The sequence below is a fragment of the Delphinus delphis genome, chromosome 19 (assembly GCF_949987515.2).
Source record: "Delphinus delphis chromosome 19, mDelDel1.2, whole genome shotgun sequence".
In the NCBI taxonomy this organism is placed as follows: domain Eukaryota; kingdom Metazoa; phylum Chordata; class Mammalia; order Artiodactyla; family Delphinidae; genus Delphinus; species Delphinus delphis.
In genome coordinates, this window is record NC_082701.1 from 26,494,225 (window position 1) to 26,521,033 (window position 26,809).

The following is a 26,809-nucleotide window of genomic DNA, read 5'->3' on the forward strand; positions in this document are numbered from 1 at the left end:
GTTTGTATCATCTTTAATTTCTTTCAGAAGTGTCTTATAATTTTCTGCATACAAGTCTTTTGTCTCCTTAGGTAGATTTATTCCTAGGTATTTTATTCTTTTGGTTTCAGTGGTAAATGGGGATGTTTTCTTAATTTCACTTTCAGATTTTTCATCATTAGTGTATAGGAATGCCAGAGATTTCTGTGCATTAATTTTGTATCCTGCTACTTTACCAAATTCATTGATTAGCTCTAGTAATTTTCTGGTAGCATCTTTAGGATTCTCTATGTATCATGTCATCTGCAAACAGTGACAGCTTTACTTCTTCTTTTCCTATTTGGATTCCTTTTATTTCTTTTTCTTCTCTGATTGCTGTGGCTAAAACTTCCAAAACTATGTTGAATAAGAGTGGTGAGAGTGGGCAACCTTGTCTTGTTCCTGATCTTAGTGGAAATGGTTTCAGTTTTTCACCATCGAGGACGATATTGGCTGTGGGTTTCTCATATATGGCTTTTGTTATGTTGAGGAAAGTTCCCTCTATGCCTACTTTTTGCAGGGCTTTTATCATAAGTCGTTGAATTTTGTCGAAAGCTTTCTCTGCATTGATTGAGATGATCATATGGTTTTTCTCCTTCAATTTATTAATATGGTGTATCACATTGATTGATTTGCGTATACTGAAGAATCCTTGCATTCCTGGGATAAACCCCACTTGATCATGGTGTATGATACTTTTAATGTGCTGTTGGATTCTGTTTGCTAGTATTTTGTTGAGGATTTTTGCATCTATGTTCATCAGTGATATTGGCCTGTAGTTTTCTTTTTTTGTGACATCTTTGTCTGGTTTTGGTATCAGGGTGATGGTGGCCTCGTAGAATGAGTTTGGGAGTGTTCCTCCCTCTGCTATATTTTGGAAGAGCTTGAGAAGGATAGGTGTTAGCTCTTCTCTAAGTGTTTGATAAAATTCACCTGTGAAGCCATCTGGTCCTGGGCTTTTGTTTGTTGGAAGATTTTTAATCACAGTTTCAGTTTCAGTGCTTGTGATTGGTCTGTGCATATTTTCTATTTATTCCTGGTTCAGTCTGGGAAGGTTGTGCATTTCTAAGAATTTGTCCATTTCTTCCAGGTTGTCCATTTTATTGGCATAGAGTTGCTTGTAGTAATCTCTCATGATCCTTTGTATTTCTGCAGTGTCAGTTGTTACGTCTCCTTTTTCATTTCTAATTCTATTGATTTGAGTCTTCTCCCTTTTTTCTTGATGAGTGTGGCTAATGGTTTATCAATTTTGTTTACCTTCTCAAAGAACCAGCTTTTAGTTTTATTGATCTTTGCTATCATTTCCTTCATTTCTTTTTTATTTATTTCTGATCTGATCTTTATGATTTCTTTTCTTCTGCTGACTTTGGGGATTTTTCGTTCTTCTTTCTCTAATTGCTTTAGCTGTAAGGTTAGGTTGTTTATTTGAGGTGTTTCTTGTTTCTTAAGGTAGGATTGTAAACTTCCCTCTTAGAAGTTCTTTTGCTGCATCCCATAGGTTTTGGGTTGTCGTGTTTTCATTGTCATTTGTTTCTAGGTATTTTTTGATTTCTTCTTTGATTTCTTCAGTGATCTCTTGGTTATTAAGTAGTGTATTGTTTAGCCTCCATGTGTTTGTATTGTTTACAGATTTTTTCCTGTAATTGATACCTAGTCTCATAGCGTGGTCAGAAAAGACACTTGATACGATTTCAGTTTTCTTAAATTTACCAAGGCTTGATTTGTGACCCAAGATATGATCTATCCTAGAGAATGTTCCATGAGCACTTGAGATAAAAGTGTATTCTGTTGTTTTTGGATGGAATGTCCTATAAATATCAATTAAGTCCATGTTGTTTAATGTATCATTTAAAGCTGTGTTTCCTTATTTATTTTCATTTTGGGTGATCTGTCCATTGGTGAAAGTGGCATGTTAAAGTCCCCTACTATGATTGTGTTACTGTCAATTTCCCCTTTTATGGCTGTTAGTATTTGCCTTATGTATTGAGGTGTTCCTATGTTGGGTGCATAAATATTTACAATTGTTCTATCTTCTTCTTGGATTGATCCCTTGATCATTATGTAGTGTCCTTCTTTGTCTCTTGTAATAGTCTTTGTTTTAAAGTCTATTTTGTCTGATATGAGAATTGCTACTCCATCTTTCTTTTGATTTCCATTTGCATGGAATATCTTTTTCCATCCCCTCACTTTCAGTCTGTATGTGTCCCTAGGTCTGAAGTGGATCTCTTGTAGACAGCATATATATGGGTCTTGTTTTTGTATCCATTCAGCCAGTCAATATCTTTTGGTTGGAGCATTTAATCCATTCACATTTAAGGTAATTATCAATACGTATGATCCTATTACCATTTTCTTAATTGTTTTGGGTTTGTTATTGTAGGTCTTTTCCTTATCTTGTGTTTCCTGCCTAGAGAAGTTCCTTTAGCATTTGTTGTAAAGCTGGTTTGCTGGTTCTGAATTCTCTTAGCTTTTGCTTGTCTGTAAAAGTTTTAATTTCTCTGTCAAATCTGAATGAGATCCTTGCTGGGTAGAGTAATCTTGGTTGTAGTTTTTTCCCTTTCATCACTTTAAATATGTCCTGCCACTCCCTTCTGGCTTGTAGAGTTTCTGCTGAAATATCAGCTGTTAACCTTATGGGGATTCCCTTGTATGTTATTTGTTGTTTTTCCCTTGCTGCTTTTAATATTTTTTCTTTGTATTTAATTTTTGATAGTTTGATTAATATGTGTCTTGGCATGTTTCTCCTTGGATTTATGCTGTATGGGACTCTCTGTGCTTCCTGGACTTGATTAACTATTTCCTTTCCCATATTAGGGAAGTTTTCAAGTATAATCTCTTCACATATTTTCTCGGTCCCTTTCTTTTTCTCTTCTTCTTCTGGGACCCCTATAATTCACATGTTGGTGCATTTAATATTGTCCCAGACATCTCTGAGACTATCCTCAATTCTTCTCGTTCTTTTTTCTTTATTCTGCTCTGCAGTAGTTATTTCTACTCTTTTATCTTCCAGGTCACTTAACCATTCTTCTGCCTCAGTTATTCTGCTATTGATCCTGTCTAGAGAATTTTTAATTTCATATATTGTGTTGTTCATGATTGTTTGTTTGCTCTTTAGTTCTTCTAGGTCCTTGTTAAATGTTTCTTGTATTTTCTCCATTCTATTTCCAAGATTTTGAATCATCTTTACTATCATTATTCTGAATTCTTTTTCAGGTAGACTGCCTATTTCCTCTTCATTTGTTAGGTCTGGTGGGTTTTTACCTTGCTCATTCATCTGCTGTGTGTTTCTTTGTCTTCTCATTTTGCTTAACTTACTGTGTTTGGGGTCTCCTTTTCGCAGGCTGCAGGTTCGTAGTTCCCATTGTTTTTGGTGTCTTCCCCCAGTGGCTAAGGTTGTTTCAGTGGGTTGTGTAGGCTTCCTGATGTAGGGGACTAGTGCCTGTGTTCTGGTGGATGAGGCTGGATCTTGTCTTTCTGGTGGGCAGGTCCATGTCTGGCGGTGTGTTTTGGGGTGTCTGTGACCTTATTATGATTTTAGGCGCCTCTCTGCTAATGGATGGGGTTGTGTTCCTGTCTTGCTAGTTGTGTGGCATAGGGTGTCCAGCACTGTAGCTTGCTGGTTGTTGAGTGGAGCTGGGTCTTGCCGTTGAGATGGAAGTCTCTGGGAGATTTTCACCATTTGATATTACGTGGAGCTGGGAGGTCTCTTGTGGACCAGTGTCCTGAAGTTGGCTCTCCCACCTCAGAGGCACAGCAGTAACTCCTGGCTGCAGCACCAAGAGCCTTTCATCCACACGGCTCAGAATAAAAGGAAGAAAGAAAGAAAGAAAGAAAAAGATAAAATAAAGTTATTAAAATAAAAAACAAAAAATAATTATTAAAACAAATTTTTTTAAGTAATTAAAAAAGAAAGAAAGAACAACCAAACGAAAAAACAAATCCACCAATGTTAACAAGCGCTGAAAAGTATACTAAAACAAAAAACAAAAAGAAAATGTACAGACAGAACCCTAGGACAAATGGTAAAGCAGAGCTATACAGACAAAATCACACACAGAAGCATACACATACACACTCACAAAAAGAGAAAAAGGGAAAAAAATATATATATATCCTTGCTCCCAAAGTCCACCTCCTCAATTCGGGATGATTCCTTGTCTATTCAGGTATTCCAAAGATGCAGGGTACATCAAGTTGACTGTGGAGATTTAATCCGCTGCTTCTGAGGCTGTTGGGAGATATTTCCCTTTCTCTTTGTTCGCACAGCTCCCAGGGCTCAGCTTTGGATTTGGCCCCGCCTCTGCGTGTAGGTCACCTGAGGGCGTCTGTTCTTTGCTCAGACAGGACGGGGTTAAAGGAGCAGCTGATTCGGGGGCTCTGGCTCACTCAGGCCAGCGGGAGGGAAGGGTATGGAGTGCGGGGCAAGCCTGCAGCGGCAGAGGCCGGCGTGACGTTGCACCAGCCTGAGGCACGCCGTGTGTTCTCCTGGAGAAGTTGTTCCTGGATCACAGGACCCTGGCAGTGGGGCTGCACAGGCTCCTGGGAGGGAAGGTGTGGAGAATGACCTGTGCTTGCACACAGGCTTCTTGGTGGCCGCAGCAGCAGCCTTAGCATCTCATGCCCGTCTCTGGGGTCCGCGCTAATAGCCGTGGCTCGCGCCCGTCTCTGGAGCTCCTTTAAGCGGCGTTCTGAATCCCCTCTCCTCACGTACTGCGAAACAGAGGCAAGAAAGCCTCTTGCCTCTTCGACAGCTCCAGACCGTTTCCCGGACTCCCTCCCGGCTAGCTGTGGCCACTAGTCCCTCCAGGCTGTGTTCACGCAGTCAACCCCAGTCCTCTCCCTGCGATCTGACCTCCGAAGCCAGAGCCTCAGCTCCCAGCCCCTGCCTGTCCCGGCAGGTGAGCAGACAAGCTTCTCAGGCTGGTGAGTGCTGGTCGGCACCGATCCTCTGTGCGGGAATGTCTCCACTTTGCCCTCCGCACCCCTGTAGCTGCGCTCTCCTCCGTGGCTCCGAAGCTTCCCCCCTCTGCCACTGCCCATCTCCACCAGTGAAGGGGCTTCCTAGTATGTGGAAACCTTTCCTCCTTCACAGCTCCCTCACACTGGTGCAGGTCCTGTCCATATTCTTTTGTCTCTGTTTTTTCTTTTTTCTTTTGCCCTACGCAGGTACGTGGGGGAGTTTCCTGCCTTTTGGGAGGGCTGAGGTCTTCTGCCAGTGTTCAGTAGGTGTTCTGTAGGGCTTGTTCCACATGTAGATGTATTTCTGATGTATCTGTGGGGAGGAAGGTGTTCTCCATGTCTTACTCTTCCGCCATCTTGAAGCTCCTAGCTCCATCTTTTTTTTTTTTTTTTTTGCCGTATGTGGGCCTCTCACTGTTGTGGCCTCTCCTGTTGCGGAGCACAGGCTCCGGATGCGCAGGCTCAGCGGCCATGGCTCACGGGCCCAGCTGCTCCGCGGCACATGGGATCTTCCCGGATTGGGGCACGAACTCGTGTCCCCTGCATCGGCAGTTGGACTCTCAGCCATTGCACCACCAGGGAAGCCCCATCATTTTTAAAAAGTACTTAGTAGATACTTCTTCCACTGAGTAGAGCACATGAGGCTTTGCGTAAGCAGTGTGAATGTTTCTGGTTGCTTTTGGAACTTGTTTTTGTCAGGGTACATATTCTATTTCTCTTATGTTCCTATTTGTGCAGTTTCATTCATCTTTTCTATTTTAACCAATTGATTATTTCTTAGTCAACACTTCCTGCAGACACTGTAAGAAGAACTAAGGGATAGGCATTATAGAGAATTAGAATTAGGGAAAGAATTATTCTCCTGATTTTAAGAATACATCAAACACTTGTAAATGACACATAGAAGAGACATACGAGGGGTGTGACTGTAAAGTACTGGGAGTTCCAAGCCCGCTGTACCAGTGCACACACGCATTAACCTGATAGACACATAACAGTTCTTTCTCAGGTCTCTTCCTCTGCACAAATTGATATGTTCTACTGCTGTCTAGAACATATCTGAATGACCCAAGTCATCTCAAATTACCTCCATAAAATGATTCATTGTTTTCCTGCTCAAAGCTAAATAAGAATTTGTTAGATCATCATATCCAGTCACCTAATCAGAAACATGCTGTTTTTGTCTCCTTTCTCTCTCCTTTACCGCCATCAACTCTGTCAGCTCTGCTTGGCATGGGAAAAGGCCGTGTGTGATCTGGCTCCTGCCAACCCTCTTGACTGTTGCCATTTCTCCACAGCTTACCTCCAGCCACACGTAAACCGCCAAACTGACCATGCTCTTTCAAGCTTCTGGCCTTTTCCATTCTGTTTTCTTCAATCTGAAATTCTCTCTGTAGTTAATTCTAGTTCCATGTCGAAAATCGGTTCATTATAGGAAGTATGTACTAACTCCACTCCATCAGTCCCCACCTCTAAGATGAGTTAAGGGCTGCTTCTTCTCTACTGCCATGGTAGCCCGTGAACATCCGTGCCGTGATTGCCATTACTGGGTTACCTGACTGTTCCCCTCACTGGGCCGTAAGTACCTGAAGACGGTATTTCATGGCTCTGTATGTAGTACTTAGCCTGTAATATGTAATTAATAAAGGTTTGTTGGGTGAATATATTGTAGTATGAAGGTTACAAACCAAATTTAACAAATTGATGGTTCATTCCTCAGGGAGAAAACTTTCAGCAGATGAAATTAAAATTTGGGCATAGAAAGTTTTAAGATGGTGGCCAGACCTGAGATATATGGGGTATTAGCAATTTTGTGTGGCATTGTCTCCACCCAGTAGTTTACTTTCATATACAGCCATACTTTGCAGATTTTTCTTCTTCAGTTCTGGCTTGACTACTTCTGTGCTTTTCTTGCATGAAAACATTTTGTTCATGTCTAAGAATCCACACTCATTGTTTCTTTATTCATTCAGAAACATTTACATAGCATCTCCTGTGTGCCTGACACTGGGGTAGGCACTAGAAATACAGAAGCAAAAAGCACAGTTTCTGCTCTAAAGATTGTCAGTTTTATCTGGGTATTTATATTATCTAATAAAACTCTCTTAGAATTGCTCCTTCAGTGGTGAGTTTGTGTGTTCATGTATAATGAATTCCCTAGTTCATGATGATCTGTATTCCATATTGTGAGTTATTTTAAAAGGCTATTTGTTAAATCATGATATAAATAGGTAGGACCACTTTGAGCAGTATTTTTAAGCAAAAATGGACATTATTTTTTTGAGAAGATGAAAAGGCAAGTAAGGTGTTAAAATAGGCTGGAGCCAAGAGTATTGTTAGTCTGAAAAAATGACACTAGTTAAGGGCAGGCACCAGTTATGGGATGCCTTATGATTTGTGACATAATCTGTGAAGCATTTTAGAAGTAAGTGGCATATGGTGAAAGGGATTTTTGCTGCTAGGTATGGGATAAATGCAGCTTCCATGGTAATCCTGTTGTGAGGTTATGGGAGTTACCCTGGGTTTAGAGTTACAGATACTGAAAAGTATGTATCTGAGAAGTTGGTTGGACTCGGTGTTGAACTGGATGTCAAAGTCAAAGGAGGAATAGCACTTGAGCTGGCATGAAAGGGCATCTGGAAGGGAGCAACATCATTCATTTATCCATTTGGAAAATACTTACCGTGTGCCAGGCACTGGGGAGCTTCGTATAATAAACAAAGCGGTCATGGGGCGCTGATGATAGAATAGTTCAAAAAGGATTAAGGCGTAGGAGTTTTGAGTTGGTTTATTTTCTTTGCTTTTTAAATGGATGTATTTAGCAGGTTGAGCAACTAAGTAAAGTCACCTACCACAGCCACGTGAAGTAACTGTAAAACACAAATGATACACTAGAGAAAAAGCAAAGCACTTTTTTGTGGCCAAATTCTCTAAAGTCTCATCTTTCAATAGAATGCAGGTTCTTAAATTTTAAAACAGTATGCCTCTCTCACTGAGTACCTTTCGTTAGTATTCAACAGTAGAAATAACCATTTGCATGTTTGGAACAGATAACTACTTTATATAACTGGCATAAACACTTTGATGGTGATTACAGTTTTTTTTAATAAAAACTTTAAGGAAAGAACTGGAATGAATTCTTCCTTTGTAATATGCATAAAATTACAGTCTGAGTCATAGCGTTTTTTGAATGGAATTTTATTTTGTTGACTTCACTCAGCAGTACTACATTACTCTGAAGATCCCCTGGTTTTTTTCCAATTCTGAAAATAATTTTTAAATTAATAATATTCAAATAAATGTCATATTTAGTGGAAGATTTTACCATGGACTTTAAAGGGCCATAGCTAACGTTGGCGATCATGAAAAAACAAATAGATCATTCAACTTTGTGGTTTTTTCCTAAGACATTAATTACCTTTATTCCTGTGTAACATTCTGTTCAGTGTGTTGTAGTTTAATTACTTATGGAACTTTTAGAAATCCACCTATACTGTATAAACAGTGACCTATTTGTCCAGATCAAATATGTAGCAGCTGTTTGGTATTGGTGTGAAATTATAATATTTGATAGCACTAAGTCCTCCAGGCACTGCAGACGCCCATTAGCATGCATGTGCAACAGCAAGGTTTTTACCTTGCTTGTAGGCCACTGATAAGAAGATTTAAATGACTGTAGAAAATTTTTGCTCCAGGGCTAAGAACTCAATAGAAATCCATTTATATAACTTGTGTGTATGGTATTGAATGACACAAACTAGTAGTGGAATGTAGTCATTCATATGTAAAGGTGGTTTTTCCAGGGAGCTGCCTGGGTCTGATAAGGGGGGAAAAAAAGGCAGTGCTTTTATAGTCTGTGTTTAAGCCGCCCAAGAATTACCCACACAGATACTACTCATTACACTATTTTTCCATCCAGCAGGGAAATGTGTCCACAGGCAAAAGTATCTTTATCTAATTTTGAAGTGATTGTTGTTTTGCTGCAAAGATAGCTTCTGGAACTGCTGATGTGATCCTCGTAAAAATGCAAATTGTATTAACTCTACTGCTGCTTATCAGATGTGGGAACTTCTGCCACTAAGCAATGCAGTGTGATCAAAAGAAGGACAATTTACATCTTGGCTTGAACAGCATTTCATAAATAGATTTTTATCTTAACTATTCCACCTCTGCATTCTGAACCCAGTTTAGAGAATAATTTATATTAAGGTTAACCTAATTTACTTTAAAATATTGGGTATACGTACTTGGAGCAGTTCACTTTCACAGTTTTATGGACCTAAATTTAAAATTACAGGAAGTCATCATTCTATAATAATCTATTTCTAATGCCATTCCGGTGGTTCTTATGGCTTAAAGATGATTAGATAGATGGTCAGTGTGGATCTGACTCCTCTTCACATAATCAAGAAAAGAATTATTGCTTGAGTGTTGTTTCAATATATGTTTTTTCAAGGAAAAGGATGTTGTTTTTTGTCATTTGTGGTGTACCTATATAGTTTCTAACTTTTAAAGCAGGGAGCCATGAGTTTTAACTAGGTTATCTGTGTGCCATTTTAACTCTAAGTTCTTCCTTGATGACAAGGTAAGGAGACAATGTTCTAGTCATTAAGAAATATTTCTTTTTCCCTTTTAGTGCCCCTTCTTTGTTGATGCCACTTCCTGGAACTAAAGGATCAGCTTCAGTGGATAAATATGCTGTGTTTAAAGGAATTGCAGCTGACAAGTCCTCTGAAAATACTGTTCCGTTTAGAGGTAAAAACAGTTCATAAATTCATGAACCTGTGAATGTAAATTTTTGTTTTTAGTGGTGACCTTTTATGGTGAATGTCCTTGAGCTGTGATCTTAAGGTTCCTAACCTTAATTGGGCTTCTGTCTTTTCATCATAGAGCCTGGTGATAAATATAGTGCTTTCAGAGAACTTGAACAGACAGCAGAGAGTAAATCTTTAGGTAAGTTTTTGTTTCCTTAAATGGATAAATTATTTCAATTTTTAATAAGAGACTTTTATGGTTCTTTCAGTAGCATCCCAAACATTCTTTTATTTTACTGTGTGGTTGTTTTTGTTTCGTTTTGTAGCTCTGGAAATTACAAGGAAGAAAAATGTGGTTCAGTTATTAGATAATAAAATAACTGATAATTTAGAAAAATTATTTTCTAATAATGCAATTTCCTTTGAAGATAGTGCATTCCCTTTCACTGGAAGCCTTCAAGCCAAGTTAGACTCCTGTGACCACTTTCGGTTATTTTAACGCTCAAAACAAGACTTGAGCTGTTGGCAGTGCAGCAATCTGTGGACTGTGCGAAAGGCAGCAGCCAGTCTTTTACATCTCAAGATTTTCAAAATTGGCTGTAATTTAATGAGTAGAAGTGAGAGGGCTTTGTGTGCCTGTGTGGTTCCTATCTCTGATAGAAGGGCTTAAATAGAGTAGAAGGGAATGTAGAATGATAATTTGAGAGCCATATATGTAAAGTCATATTTGTGGCTGAATCCTACTGGAAACCTGATGTGTAGGATTTAGATAATCCATAGGTCAAATGATGTCCTTCAAAGCTTACCCACGCATGCTGTGAAGTTTTTATCCTCTACTGAGGAGTTCTTCCTGGAAACAGTACCACATTCTACCTCTCTGTATTGGACAATCAAATTTGGAACATCTTTCCACAATCACTTGTTCTAACCCTTTTCTCCGAGCAATGGGGAGGGCGTGGGGAGGTGGGGGGAAATTACAGGAAAGGTAAGGTGTATGTGTGAAAGTTAAAATAGAAAGTGTACTGCTTAAATATCTGTAGAAATATTCAATCTTTTTTTTCTTTTCTTTTGTTTTTTATTTTTTTTGCGGTCCGCGGGCCTCTCACTGCTGTGGCCTCTCCCGTTGCGGAGCACAGGCTCCAGATGCGCAGGCTCAGCGGCCATGGCTCACGGGCCCAGCCGCTCCGCAGCATGTGGGATCTTTCCGGACCGGGGCACGAACCCGTGTCCTCTGCATCGGCAGGCGGACTCTCAACCACTGCGCCACCAGGGAAGCCCAGAAATACTCAATCTTTTACAGCTCTTAGGTTCTAGAAATGTTTCCTTGTGTTTCATTCAAGCCTTTAGGATGTAATAACTTTCTTCCTCAGTGCCTGTATTAGGTACTATGAGTACAAAAATAAACCCCAGAGGAACTTCTGGTTTGTTAATTTGGCATTTACTCCTAGCAATGCTTTTATCAACTCTTGGGCCAAGGCAAGTTTGGAGTAAAGAGCATGGTTTAATATCAGGGTTCTTTATATACTCTGGTATTAGTGATCGTATGATATGTATGTTATTCCTGGGAAACACCATGGTGCCACCAAAATGTAAGCAGCACATCTTAGCCCTGCTTTTGCAGTAGTTTACGAACAGAATCCCAGATGGTTGTTGGCATTGTTGTGTGCTTGCTTTCATTCCTGTCTTACCTTTAAGGCTTTCCAGGGAGAGATGCCAACTTTGTTCATTTTAGGAGAATATATTTTTTTCTACTCTCATTAAAAATACAGGGCTTCCCTGGTGGCACAGTGGTTAAGAATCCGCCTGCCAATGCAGGGAACATGGGTTTGAGCCCTGGTCCAGGAAGATCCCACATGCCGCAAAGCAACTAAGCCCGTGCACCACAACTACTGAGTCTGTGAGCCACAACTACTGAGCCTGCATGCCACAACTACTGAAGCCCACATGCCTAGAGCCCGTGCTCCACAACAAGAGAAGCCACCGCAGTGAGAAGCACGCGCACCGCTTCGAAGAGTAGCCCCCGCTCACCGCAACTAGAGAAAGCCCACGCAGCAACGAAGACCCAACGCAGCCAAAAATTAATTAATTAATTAATTTAAAACTTTAAAAAAGTGGACTGAAAAGCTACCCATGAAGTCATATGCTTAATGTACCTCCTGATAAGCAATCTTCCAGTGTCTGCAACTAATTTATTTGCCCAAAAAGCCCCTGTGTTTTTGAACATGTAAACCCACCCATTTTTATTTCTTTTTAACCCTTTCACCCAGGTTACATTTCTAGTGGAAACGTTTACAATTCATCAGTAAGTTTAGTTTGCTGTGGTGATTTCCTTTATAAAATAACAAAGCAAAACTTGTCAGTTTCACAGATATTTTAAAGGAGCACATCAAAAATTTAGGCTGTGACAAAATTGCTTATTACCTTTTTATTTACACAAATAATACAAATACTATCATTGATGTACTTGCCTAAAATTCTAGGGCGATTTTTAAAGTTTTACATCTGCTTCTGTCAATTTGTGAAATTGACTTTAGTTTTATTAGTGGTATGTATAAAAACATAAAATACAGAAATTCTGAATGCTGTTCTTCTCCTTCTGAAATTTCCCTAATATTAAATAGATTTCTCTGTGTTGATAAATTATGCTGGTGAATTTGTTAAGTAGCTCAAATTAGGGGGAAAATAAGCTTCCATTATTTTCCATGCTTTTTTCTTTCTTTTTTTTTTATAAATTTATTTTTGATTTTATTTATTTTTGGCTGTGTTGGGTCTTCATTGCTTCAGGCGGTCTTTCTCTAGTTCCGGCGAGCGGGAGCTACTCATTGTTGCTGTGCACTGACTTCTCATTGCCGTGGCTTCTCTTGTTGCAGAGCATGGGCTCTAGGCACGCAGGCTCAGTAGTTGTGGTTTGTGAGCTCTAGAGCGCAGGCTCAGTAGTTGTGGCACACGGGCCCAGTTGCTCCGCGGCATGTGGGATCTTCCCAGACCAGGGCTCAAACCCATGTCCCTGCACTGGCAGGCAGATTCTTAACCACTGTGCCACCAAGGAAGCCCCCATGCTTTTTTCATATGATGTATCAAAGTATATATCATGTTATAAGCACAATATATTTAAAGCCTGCATTATTTAAGTGACAATTTGCAGAATTATATTTTGGTTTTACACACATTTTTATAGTTCATATGCTTCTATATCTCATTTTTAGGGAAAAGTAGAATTTTAAAAAATGGATGAAGAAATTAAAGCTTGTGTTTTAATTTATAACTCTCCAGAAATGGCATTCATATTTTTAAATAATAAGTGATGTTAGTATAGCTATATTTATATTTGGTTTATCTCTGGTTTTCATTATCTGGTATAACCTAGTGGATTTTATGGAAGACCTTCAGGCACTATTCAAAAACTGAGATCATCTGTGTCCTAACCTTATGTCTATGAGTGATAAAATTATTGTGATAATAAAGAATAGAAACCCTATTAAGAACCATGGGCCCAGATTTTTATCAGTATCTAACTGCATCTATTTAATTATTTATGAGAAATACCTTAGTACCTATTTTCTCTAACTAAAAAACTAATTTAAAAAATGCTGTCAGTAACCCCATCCTCAGAGTAGCACAATATAAACTAAAGTTTAAATCCGATCCTCAAAATTTTTTTAAAAACTTATTTATTATTTATTTATTTATTTTTGGCTGTGTTGGGTCTTCATTGCTGCACGTGGGTTTTCTCTAGTTGTGGCGAGCAGGGGCTACTCTTCGTTGTGGTGCGCAGGCTTCTCATTGCGGTGGCTTCTCTTGCGGAGCACGGGCTCTAGGTGCGCGGGCTTCAGTAGTTGTGGCATGTGGGCTCGGTAGTTGTGGCACATGGGCTTAGTTGCTCCACGGCATGTGGGATCTTTCTGGACCAGGGCTTGAACCTGTGTCCCTGCATTAGCAGGCGTATTCTTAACCACTGCAACACCAGGGAAGTCCCCTCAAAATTTTTAATAATGGAATTGGTATTCAAATCCCTTTGAATTGTAATAAATAAGAATAAGTGCTGATTGGTACAGTGAGATTGCTGATTTCAAGAAGAGCCCAAGTACTCATGGATTTTTTGGGTAAGATTCAGCTTATTTGTTGGAAAGTGTGGGGGGAACTACTTTATAATGTGCCCTTAGCAAGAATGCTTTGCAAATAAGCAGATGCCTTTTCAGAATTTTTCATCAAATCCCTTCAAATTAATGCCTCAATATACTTGAGCAAAACCACATAGTATCTAACCATAAGCTTAAGTGCCTAGCTGAGCAGAGTCTTGTACATCCTAAATATTAGATTCAGGATTTTTCATAATACTTCATTGGTACCTGTGATATTTTTTTTCTGATTGATTACCATGTAACACATTTTATCTTTAAAGGGCCACTATGTGTTTTAATATGCCTCTCTTCAGGAACCTCCAGCGCCTATTTCCTTTTTTTTTTTAATTTATTTATTTAATTTATTTATTTTTGGCTGCGTTGGGTCTTCGTTGCTGAGCACAAGCTTTCCCTAGTTGCGGCGAGCAGGGGCTACTCTTCGTTGCGGTGCAAGTGCTTCTCATTGTGGTGGCTTCTCTTTTTTGCAGAGCACAGGCTCTAGGTGCATGGGCTTCAGCAGTTGTGGCGTGCAGGCTCAGCAGTTGTGGCGAACGGGCTTAGAGCGCAGCCTCAGTAGTTGTGGCAAACGGACTTAGTTGCTCTGCGGCATGTGGGATCTTCCCAGACCAGGGCTCAAACCCGTGTCCCCTGCGTTGGCAGGCGGATTCTTAAACCACTGTCCAGCGCCTGTTTCTTATTCTCCTGTATGCTTGGCTGGCTAGCAATAGTGAGAAAACATCCTTAGAGCAATGCTTTTGGACAGCTGAAGGCTCTGGCACAGACATATCATGTCACATATCATATCACACTGAAATGAGCAAATGAAAATCGTGTGATACGTGTGCTCAGTTTGATTTTTATTTATTTCCCTATCACTAGCCTTCAGTGTGGAAACAAAAGGGATATTTGGTAGGGATATTATTAAACTGTGGTTAAATAATGTGAAGCCAGTGAGGGAAACGTCTGTAATATGCTTGTACTTTAATATGGAGCATGGGATTTTAGCTCAGCATTCTTTTGTATTTGGTTGTGTTTTTTCTTGCAGGAGAAAACTTTGCAGAATTCAGATCTGCGGGAAATGATGATGGTTTCACCGATTTTAAAACCGCCGATAGTATCTCACCACTAGAGCCACCAGCAAAAGACAAACCTTTTCCGGCAGCCTTCCCCTCAGGAGCTATCCAACAGAAACCACAAACACAGGTGAAAAATCCTCTGAACTTAGCAGACCTAGATATGTTTTCCTCAGTTACTTGCAGCAGTGAGAAACCATTGTCCTTTTCAGCTGCATTCAGTGCACCAAAATCTGTTTCCTCACGACCCCAGCTCACGGGATCTGTGGCACCCATGACGACATTGGCGTCAACTAAAACTTCTAGTTTGGCTGATGATTTTGGAGAATTCAACCTTTTTGGGGAATATTCTAGTCCAGCATCTGTTGGGGAGCAGGATGACTTTGCAGATTTTATGGCTTTCAGTAATAGTTCTATTTCATCTGAGCAAAAGGCAGATGACAAATATGAGGCCCTTAAAGAGGAAAGTAGTCCGGTTCCTCTAAGCAGCAGCGTGAGCAGCACAGTGAAGAACGGACAGAGCTCTGCCGCTGCGTCTACCAAATACGATGTCTTCAGACAGCTCTCTCTGGAAGGATCGGGACTAGGTGTTGAAGAGCTGAAAGATAACACTCCTTCAGGAAAGAGCGATGATGATTTCGCTGACTTCCACTCCAGTAAATTTTCTTCCATGAGCTCGGACAAATCCCTGGGAGAGAAAGCAGTGGCTTTCAGACACACCAAAGAAGACTCTGCTTCGGTGAAGTCCTTGGATCTCCCTTCCATTGGTGGCAGCAGTGCTGGCAAGGAGGACTCTGAAGATGCACTCTCTGTTCAGTTTGACATGAAACTGGCTGATGTGGGAGGAGATCTTAAGCATGTCATGTCTGATAGCTCTTTGGATTTACCAACAGTTAGTGGCCAGCATCCTCCTGCTGCAGGTGAGGAATTGGTGAGATTGCTCTGGTGATGGTGATATAGATCTCAAAGATGGTTCTGTGGGTGTTGATTTACAGAAGAGGAAGGCTCTGGCTCTTAACCCTTATGAATGTCTAATAATTAACCTCTTCATTGCCAGTCCCCTTAAAGCAGTGTTGAATTGGATTCTGTGGATACTTGGATATGTGGATACCATGAATACAATGAAACTTAGACTGGATAGCTAAGATATTTTTACATTTGAAATCTAACACCAACTTGGTGTCTGAGGCACATCAAAATCCACTGCTGAATGAGCCACACATTGCCAGAAATTTTATAAAGACTTTTGCAGTGTCAGTAACGTTCCTCCATTTCTGTGAGTGAAGTCAATGTTTCCTTCTCCTTTTTTCTTCTCTTGGGTATATTTGGCAGCTGCCAATAGAGTATTCTGTTTGGTTTATAGAAACCGACTCTTGTTAGACCAAGAAGTAACAGTGTCTAGCCAGTTATACTGCAGTTTTGCCACATCCCTATAAGAGAAGAGGGCAAGAGCTTGTACCTGGATGCCCTGTGTGCCAGGGTCTGGCAAGGAGGAGGGCAGGAGTTGTTAGTGGAATTGAGGTACGGTTTTCAGTGTTAACGCTATTACTGGAAGTAGTAAATTGTAACACAACTGTAGATGGTAGATAGGGTAACTACTAACTTTCTCATAAAATGTTTGAAAACATCTTAGAGGAGAGCCCTCTTTAAATTCCATGTGGATTTACATGTAGCAGTTGATTCTCTAGTCCAAATTCCTGTCAGAAAAACTAGATTCCCAAGTGTCCTAGTTTTTATTTTGTTTTGTTCTTTGATATGTATATAGAAAGATAAACCTATTTTGTGGCCTTTAATAATGAGAAATATCTCAGCATTACTGTATTATTCCAGAAAATGCATTATGCGTACGAAGGGTTCCTTGTCGTTTAACTAGAGAGGGACACATAAGACACTCCCAAGTTTACAGATTCAGGAAGAAATAGTAAAGTATGGCGGCTTTTGCATATATCAATTTGGTAAGTCAGAAAACAAAATTGCATCCATCCTTTGGCTATTGAGATGTTAGAGGTCTTCTTAAACAGGGTGCTGAATTGGGAGCAAGGTATCGGAGGAGTGACGTGTTCCACAGGCTACTTGCCAAGTGCAGTGGGCTGTCTGCAGGGCTGCTTGTGCCCCGACTGTCTACTTCTTTTTCTAATGTACCCTTCTTCAAATGTTTTCCTTTATTTATTTATTTATTTTTTTGCCGCTGTTTGTTTGCTAGAGTGATTTTGTTTCTTTTTTGTATGAGCTGCTTGAGCTACAGCAGTTGGTTGCAAAGTGCTCCATTTTCTGAACAATAATATTGGCTTTTTATTTTAAAATCTCATAACATGTATACTAGCCTTTTGGGCTCTGAAGTTATTAATTAGAAGCTATTTTTCTGAAAGTGAATCTATATTCTTTCACAGTGCCAAACTAGATTTCTTTGTGAGACGAGTCTAATCTGCGTTTGGGAGGGTGTCTTTTCTTTTTTTTTTTCCATTTGGGGAGGGGAGATTGGTTTCGTGACTGAGCTTGTTCTGATTGACCTGTTAAAATAATCTTCTGTGCTCATGTCCTTTTATGTATGTTTGGAACATTCCCAGCTTGGAACCTGTAACGTTCAAGCCAAGTTTCTTCAGTTTGAGGATATTCTTAAAAGAGGATTGTTCCCTCCTTTTGATCTGTAAACCTCCTGTCCGAAAGGAGCAGTATCCCTTTAGAGTGGTTGTTAAAAGGGGTTGATGTCTGACCAATGAGCTATATCGTTCTTGAGCAAAACTGCTGCGTGAATGTATTGAAGAGGGTAAATGGCAGGGACTTCTCCAGTGCAACTTGGTTTTTCTTTATCCTCATGTTGACGCACAGTATCTCTTGCTCTCTTAGTTTGAGGGTTAAGGGTACTTTTTGTTGGAGAAATAAGAAGTGGGCTGATGAAGAGAGAATAAAACGTAGTAGATGATCATCTCTGGACCTTAATCCTGTTTAGAAACCCTAACTCGACTCTGAAGGGGATACTGTCTCTTTTAACTCTTGCTATAATTCTTTGTATGGAAGGTAGATAACACTAATAACATTGCCTGATTTCTCTGCGTATTATTACATTTAACCCTTTGAGCCCTTGCTGCATATAATTTCAACTAGGCTGCTTTTGTCCCCCCTCTAAATTGAATCTCTCAGCACTAAAGCATCTTGATGTGCAGTCATTAAGATCATCTGGTTTCGTTGGCAGCAAGAGCTGCCCCTCATTTGTGACACTCTCAAAGGGTTAGCAAGGCTTCTGTAGCTACCTGCCTACCTACCTACCTGTAAAGTAGCTCTTCTTTGACATTGAAAATCTTTGTATTTTAATCAGCGCTTTATTATTATTTTTTGGCTGCTTTTCTGATGTCTTTTTTTCAATTTAGACATTTTCTGTGTGAATGTGCCTTTTCAAACTTGCTTTGGTATATTCCTCTGCAAATACCGATCTGCATGCTGATTCTGATGACTTTTTTCCCAGCTCTTCTGTACCACTCTCCTTTGTGATCTGTAAGTCTTAACGTTAATAAATAATTCTTTCACACATTTTGAAAGTGTGGGGATGTGTGTAATTTGTACTTTTCCAGGGTTAGACCAAAGAAATACCTGGTTAGTATCAAGTTTAAACCCTCCTGTGGTTAGAGGGCTTTTTCCCTTTTGTTTATTTTGTTTCTTCAAACACCTTTCTCCTAAGAAAGTTATTGGTACATTTTAGCCTTTTCCCCTTATAATTCCACGGATATAAATTTTTAACATGGCACTGGATTAAAATGTAAGTTAAAACGTTTTAAAAGATAAGTGTAAACCTTACATTACTTTACGTAATAGAGAGAAATTTTATTCCTTACTTCTAGTGAAGATTTTATTGCTTAGTAAACATCACAGAGCCTGTCTCCACTAGGAATTATACTGTGACGAGAAGGGGAAGATCTAAGAGTTTAGTGTTGGGGAAAGGGCCATATCTATTAATAACTAGGTATATATAAATTTAATTTAAAATAAATTATCGAATGGTATTGAGATGAACTTCTGAGCAGAGTAAATGTAAACTGAATTTAGATTGATAATCTCTGTAATGAAAAGTGTTTATTGTTAATACCAGGGAGTCTCCAGGACTGAATTTGATTTGAGTTTGAAGTTGGGCACTCCGTCCACTAATTGTAGAGCATGTTATCTTTCCAGCTTCAGAATGTAGTATGAAGCCACCCTTGGTCTTTTTTAACTTAGTCCGTAAAGCAAGTTCTTAGCTCTTTTCATTTTTAAGAAAACAATTTTAGAAAGACCCACAAAAGTTAGCTGCAAGAGTAGGCCAAATTTGGAAATTTTTTTCCATTTTAGAGTATAATAATAGTGAAAAACCTTGGGAAAAGGGAGTTGTTTCCATTGTTTAAATTTTTTTCCATATATATATATATATATATATATATATATATATATATTTTTTTTTTTTTTTTTTTTTTTTTTTTTTTTTTTTTGCGGTACGTGGGCCTCTCACTGTTGTGGCCTCTCCCGTTGCGGAGCACAGGCTCTGGACGCGCAGGCTCATTGGCCATGGCTCACGGGCCCAGCCACTGCGCGGCATGTGGGATCTTCCCGGACCGGGGCACGAACCCGTGTCCCCTGCATCAGCAGGCAGACTCTCAACCACTGCGCCACCAGGGAAGCCCTTTCCTTATATTTTGACGCTTTGGTTCTTTGTTCTTTTTAAAAGTTTGAGTCAGAAAGGAAGTTAAACCGTTGAAGGTGAGGATTTTGAATAGGATTCCTGAGAGATTACTTACAGTATCTGAACTATGCCATTTGAGAAAAAAGAAAAGTTGCATATTGGGATTTAGATTAACACTAAGAAAAGCTGGGTCTGCCGTTCAAAATACCGTGTTTTCCAGAGCATAATTCTTTAGAAAGTGAATAGTACTTGGTTTGCGAAACCTTGTATAATCATACTATGTTTTAATTATGATGTGTATTAACTAATTTGGAAGAAAGAGATTTTGGTGTAGCCTCCATCTAGTGAAAATACCAGTTGCCTTTCTTTTAGAATGTTCTGGTGCCAGTCTCATGATGGCTTTGGCTAAGGAATTCCTCTGTCAGTGGAATTATTTAGTGCTGTATTGGTCCATCTGGGACTGCTTTATTTTAACTCCTTTCTGCATTTAAGCAGGCTCCAGAAAATGAATATACCTGTGCATAAAACATAATCACATTCACAAATTGAGCAATTAATGTGTCCAGAGTAATATTACTTTTTAGGGAGGAAGTTTTGATAATACATATAACAATATAAACTTTCAGTAAAGACTTGAAGGCTGTATTCTGTAAGTTCCAACAAATCAAAAAACACCATTTTGTTTACCCCAGTGCCAAGTAAAGTAAGATGTGGTTAGTGCCTGACTTCACACATCAGTGCCTGAGAAATTATACAAATGTATTTATATCTTACAGTCACTCTGTTTTTCACATTAAAATCCCTGCTGATTTTTAAAAGTAGCTAATGAACATGAAGGGGATTCTGGCAATATCAAAGAAGCTGGGCTAAATCCTAAAATAACTCAAAGAATCAAACCAATTTAATATTTAAAGAGCTCTTTCCAGCTTTGTTTTTCCATCAGTTGAATGCTTTTCATAGGTTGTTTTGGAAAATGTTGGCCCATTAGCTATATAGGGTCATATGCATAGTATGGTCTTCTGGGTGTTCCCCTCTCCCTTGCATGGTCACGAGGCTCTAGTTGTAATTGCCATCTTCTGTGCTCATTTGATTTTTTTCTGTGGGATTTTTAACGATGACCATGTCCCACTGTATGTTTTGGCACCATTCTGTGGCCTTCCAGCCTCCTCTGGACTGAAAATATCCACAGGATTGCCACTTTTCTTTATTGAACTTAAAGCACTGACCTGGAAACCTGCAGGTGCTTACTGATAGCCTGACAACATTTAAACTATAGATTTATATGAGTAAGTACACATGAAGAATGGGAGGTTTCTATGCAGATTGGGAAACACTGGAAGGCGATTATACAGCAACATTTTATGGCCTGTCATTCTTACACTATGATCACTTTCATTCCTGTTTTCTTCACCAACACCTGTCAGGGTGTTTGATACTTAGAGGACACAGTCGGGCCAGGTTCTGTAGTTAATAGAGAATGTAAATATGACTGACTTCAGAAGGTAGAATAAGGCCAGGAATGGAAAGAAGTTTAAGTGTATAAATATTTCATGATTTGCTTTGGTAGAACAGAGTTTGGATTCAATCAGTATTGGAAATTAAAAGCTGTTTATTCCTTAGGCCAATGAACAATTTAACTGCTATATAAAACACTAGGGAACAGCGGAATTTGCACGTGTATCTCTTTTCTTTTTCTAAACGCCCTTCTCAAAAGCCAGTAACTCTTAATCACCTGGGCACATATGCTTACAGCTTTAGAAAAGATCCATGGGAATCGGTATGGCCTTCTGTGTCCTGTAGCAGCAGCTCACATTCTTTGTTCCAAGAAATACCTTGTTTTCACGTACAACATCCGTGCAGAAGGGACATGAATAGAGGTTATGGAAGAGACTGATGGGGTTACTTGCCAGTGTAAGCAAGAAATCCATGTCTTAATTTGAGACCCATGGTGGAAAACAGATTGTATAGTTTATTCCTTTGGCCTTAGTAACAGGACATTCCTGGTTGCAAACAAATACATATATTAAAGCACACAATTTGGCGCATTATCTGTGTGCAATTGCAGTTCAACCTAGCACAGCCTAAGAGTTTTCCAGTAGAATCAGAAATACAGCAGTGATTCTCTGTTCCTTTTATTGCATTCATTCTGTTTTCTTTTCCTTTTTCTCTTGCAATTTTCAGAATTCAGCTATCAAATTGAAAACCCACCTACAGTAATTTCAGTGATTGCAAAATAAAATGTGGGTTATTCCGTATTATTTTTTCCATCACTCATGTTGTGGTTCTTATAGAATCTTTACTATTTTTAAGACCATCATACAATAATACATATCATTTGACTGCTTAGAAAACATAGAACTGTTAACATGGGAAATAAGGAATTTTCTTGGTTTAATCTACCCTCAGTGAGCTGATTTACCACGTTTTTCTAAAAAAAGGTTTACTTAAAAAAAAAAAAAACAGTTAACTAATATTCACCATGCTAGGAAATAAAACTGTATTTTTATATTGCTTATAAATGCTAAGGTTTAGGAATACGGTGTTCTCACGTTCCTTATGTAGTAGCAGTACTTCCTTATGTGTTCAAATGAATTGCACTTTAGTAAATTGTTTTTTTACACTATATAGCTAGTAAATAAGCAAAAGTAAAATTTTAAAAATCAGCCTTGAGGCTTGACTTTCATATATCCAGTATCATTACTCTTCATTATCTTATAAAATATAAAATTTTTCTTTTTTAATCTTTCTTTTGGTCATTTCTGTGAGTTGTTCCAAAAGGCAAAATGTTATGTTTATCATTCTTAATAAAAGAAACGTTTCTTGAAGACCTATAGTGTTATAAAAAATACTTAAAAGGTCTTCAACTAAGGTATTCCCTTATTGCTTATAATGCCTTTTGCCTGATTATATTACAGTCATTTCTGTTTTTAAAAAAAAAAAGAAAACTTGTTTTTTCTTGCTGCATAATTGCACAAAAGGGTCTTTTTTATTACCATAGCAATTTAGTTGCAATGCTTGAACAAGAGCTTGACTTTTTATTAAATTTATCTTTGGTCTCTAGGAAAATTGCTACCCTTTTTAGTAGATGAGATTCTGGGAGTAGTTCACAATACAGCTTCTTCAAAGAGCTTTCTGGTAGGATGTAATAATAAAAAATTCATGTTCTGACACATTCTTCTGAATGTACCCCTTGAAGACTCACTCATCTTGTGTTTAACTGCATCTGCCTCCTGATAGAATTTCACTTCATTTGAGTCAGGGCACCTTCTGATCCCTTTAAATAGTGGGGAAAATAAACACTACAGCCAGAGACTAAGAGGGTGTTCTGCCTACAGTCTTGTTTCATTCATTCTAAACTGTACATTTTTCACCTGAATCTTTTTTTCCCTCCTGTTTAATAAGCTAAATTTGAAGGGTACCATTTGCACTACGGAATTTTAAAATATACTGCTGTTCTGTGGCAGTTAACCTGCTTTTCACTGGTTGGCCTCTCTGTAAATCTCGGGTTTTCCATTTTTTTTATTATTCAGTTAGTGCCCTTTTCCTAATAGGGTTGAGAGAGAGAGAGCTATTTGGGGTGCACTGTTAGAGGAGCGATGTCAGGAATCCCTTCCTTCTCATAAACTATGCAACATTGCCGTGTAAGAGAGATGAAGAAGCCCAGTGTTGCTTTACCTGTTGACTGAGTTACGAAAATCTGGGTCACAGAACTTTTGAGCACTTTCCTTTAATCCATGTTTGTGGTTGTCAGAGAGGGAGTCTTGCATTTGGCCTTCTTACCTGGTGTACAATGACCAAAATGAGACCAAACACCTCTCAGCCAGACTGAATGGACAGCACTGCTGGAAAGTTGCTTCTCCACACCAGTGTTACTCAGCGTCAGCTGGTTTTGCTTTATGAAAATGAGCAAGAAATTTTCCCTACTAAGACCACTAAAGGGATGGGTTGACTTTTCATTTTTTCTTTGAAACAATTCTATTTTAGGCCCTAAGGCAGGCAACTAAATACCACATTGAGGCTGGTGGCAACTATGCTGTATAGTAATTGCTGTGTTGCTCACCAGGCCCTGGGCTGGGCCCTTTACGCTTGTTATCGTTAATGTCATAACACAGCCCTTCCAAGTGCGTGGTCTTCTCTTTTTACAGATAAGCAAACCGAGGTTAAGAGATGTTAAATAGCTTGCCTAGTGTCACACAAGTGGTAGGTGGCAGAGGTGGGAGTTGAACCCAGGTCTGTCTGAATCAAAAACCTACATTCTTTCTGCTGTTTTGTGCCACCTCTTAAATTATTTAAAGATATATTAAGCATGTAAAATGAGTCTTCTGCTGCAGCATTTCTTTTCTTTTCCTTTTTTTTTTAAATGAGGGGGTTACACATAGTTGAAGGAGAAACAGGAGCCCAAGAGGACCCAGACCTTTGATTCTATTTTTTTAGTGATTAAAGTAGTTTAGACTGATTTTTCTTTCCTCATACTCCATCACAGCAATATGACGTCCATATTGACCAAAATAACAACTAGGTAAGTAACTGCTCAATTAAAATCTCATATGTGGCCTTGCCTAGACAGAAACTCCTAATAACTGATTAAAAGTTAAATAACATTATTTTTACTTTAGTTTTGGGATATTGTCAATTTCTGATTAGTTTGTCGTGTACATTTCATATGGCCGTGTTATAAAGGAACATTTTCCAGCAAAGTCGAAACGAAAGAGACTTGTTTTAGGCAGGGAATATTGTAAATACATTTTAAAGTTCATAAGTGAACGGACATTTGATTAAATGACCCTATTCTTATATCAAACTGTATATACATTGGTGGATGAACCTCCTATCTTTTTTTAAGAATTGTACTATCCAGAGAAGATGGCTCTTTGTTACTAAGTATAAATGCCAACTCAAGGCTAATGTGGATTTTTCAAGATCAGATTTTACAGCCCAGCTTCCTTAATTTTAGTACAAGCTCTAAATTTAGTTAACTCCAACATCGCATAAAATGAATCAAAAGTGCTAGACATTTTGCTTCTGCAGAGCTTAGGGCATTTTGCCTAAATGGTGAGCTTGCCTCTAATTGTGGGGTCTTATTTCCCTTTCAGATGTAGAGGACTTAAAATGTGCTGCTTTTGGAACCTACAGTAGCAATTTTGCAGTGAGCACACTTACGAGCTATGACTGGTCAGACAGGGATGATGCCTCTCAGGGCAGAAAACTCTCTCCATTTGTCCTCTCAGCAGGAAGCAGGGCCTCCTCAGCTGCCTCAGCTCTTCAAAAGAAAGAGACTTCATTTGGCAGTACCGAAAACCTCACCATGACACCTCTCTCCAAAGTCACAACCCTCACAAGCGAGGATGCTCTTCCAGAGACGACCTTTCCGGCTTTTGCCAATTTTAAAGATGTGATCCCACAGGCCAGCGAGCAAAAGGAATATAAAAGCGAGGACTACAGGGATTTCACCAGACAGGACCTGCCTGCGGCTGAACGGAGCCAAGAGGCCACGTGCCCAAGCCCAGCCCCCAGCAGCGCTTCTCACGACACCCCCAAAGAATGTGCAGATGACTTCGGAGAGTTTCAAAGTGAAAAGCCCAAAATCAGCAAATTTGACTTTTTAGTGGCCAATTCACAAGGCAAAATGAAATCCAGTGAAGAAATGATCAAAAGTGAGCTGGCAACCTTTGACCTTTCCGTTCAAGGTGAGTGGCTTCCAACATAGATTTTACGTCATGGTTTCTTCCACTGCAGTGTTAGATGTTCTTTCTTAGAATAAGAAGTGAGTCCCTGGGCTAGCAGGAATAGATTTTCCAGTGTTTAAAATCAGAGTCTATGACAGATAGCTATAAAAGAAGGTTTTCCTGAGACTGAACTGAAGTTAAACCAGTATCCCTCAGATAACTGCTTTTGGGGCTAAAAATAAGCATAGCCCCCAGTCTGTTGTTCATTCGCTTGTTTGGGGTAGAGGTGTGCCGTGTTAAAAGACAGAGAAATGGTTTGATCCCCTTGTGGGCAAGTTAGTTCTGCTCTTGTCCGCTGGCTATGGACTATATCTTTTCATCCAGAGGCTGCAACGTGGTAGCTGTGGATCTGGATCCAGCCTGCAGACCTGCTTTGATTGACCCACATGGAAGGTTTTCTAATATGTGAAGCAGCTGCAGATACATAGAAATCATGACACTTCACAATCTGGATTTCTAGCTTTTCTTCTTTTTTTTTTTTGTAAGCTTATTTTTTTTTAATTAATTATTTTTGGCTGCGCTAGGTCTTCATTGTGGCTCTCAAGTTGCCGTGCACAGGCCCTAGAGTGCGCGGGCTTAGTTGCAGCATGTGGGATCTTAGTTCCCTGACCGGGGATCGAACCCGAGCCCCCTGCATTGGGAGCATGGAGTCTTAAGCACTGGACCACTAGGGAAGTCCCTCTAGCTTTTCTTGAAAAGTTGTAGCATCTGGCAGTACTAGGCCTACATTCCCACCTCTTGACAGGCAGCTGGAGCTGAGTAGCAACATCCCCCTCTGACAGCTGAGGTGTGCTCCCCCCAGTGTCGCAGTCCCCACCACTTCCATCTCCAGCTGACCTTCTTCAGTCATTTACTTTGCTTGCCTGTCCTCTGAAGGCATTTAAGTTTGCCTCTTTTGCTTTAATCGCATCCTGACAGAAGGGCTCGTTGATTTCCATTAGATTGGGAGAGATGGAGGAAGTCGGTACAAATCCCTAACTGATGGCTGGAGAAGCAACACACCTCTTATGCACTGATACTTAGAAGGACCCTTTAGCCCTCCAGACTCCAGTGATTCCGCACTTAGAATTATGGAAGAATTATGATAGATCGGAGAAGCGTAATGGAGAAAATTAAAGGCAAGGAACTCAAGCAAGAGAGAACAAATGAAAGCGTTCAACATGTAGCTTGCCAGACAGGCTGAATGAGGGGTGTGAACGCCTCCTGACACAAACATCTAAGAAAAGAGGGTCATGTTAGCAAGGAAGAGCCTCTGCTTGCACTAAGCTGAGTAATCAGAACCTTTGTGCCATCCACTTCCCCCAGGATCGCACAAGCGGAGTCTGAGCCTTGGTGATAAAGAAATAAGCCGTTCTTCTCCTTCTCCGGCCCTGGAGCAGCCTTTCAGAGACCGCTCCAACACACTGAGCGAGAAGCCCGCCCTGCCCGTCATCCGCGACAAGTACAAAGACCTGACAGGAGAGGTGGAGGTGAGCGGGCTCCTCGTCCGCAGGGGGCTGAGCCCCTGAGG

General features: G+C 39.7%; 1 protein-coding gene across 8 annotated transcripts in view; it reads left to right on the top strand.

The window, feature by feature from the left end:
• The window catches only part of SYNRG (synergin gamma), a 92,279-nt gene that overhangs the window by 42,229 nt on the left and 23,241 nt on the right, over positions 1 to 26,809 (top strand). For 7 of the 8 annotated variants that reach the window (XM_059997355.1, XM_059997348.1, XM_059997350.1 and 4 more), the window contains 5 exons: positions 9,614 to 9,732; positions 9,868 to 9,930; positions 14,898 to 15,845; positions 24,667 to 25,260; positions 26,605 to 26,768. In XM_059997355.1, coding sequence (XP_059853338.1) covers positions 9,614 to 9,732; positions 9,868 to 9,930; positions 14,898 to 15,845; positions 24,667 to 25,260; positions 26,605 to 26,768 — 1,888 coding nt within the window. The remainder of the gene's footprint in view (positions 1 to 9,613; positions 9,733 to 9,867; positions 9,931 to 14,897; positions 15,846 to 24,666; positions 25,261 to 26,604; positions 26,769 to 26,809) is intronic. The other variant, XM_059997351.1, reaches the window with a different exon arrangement.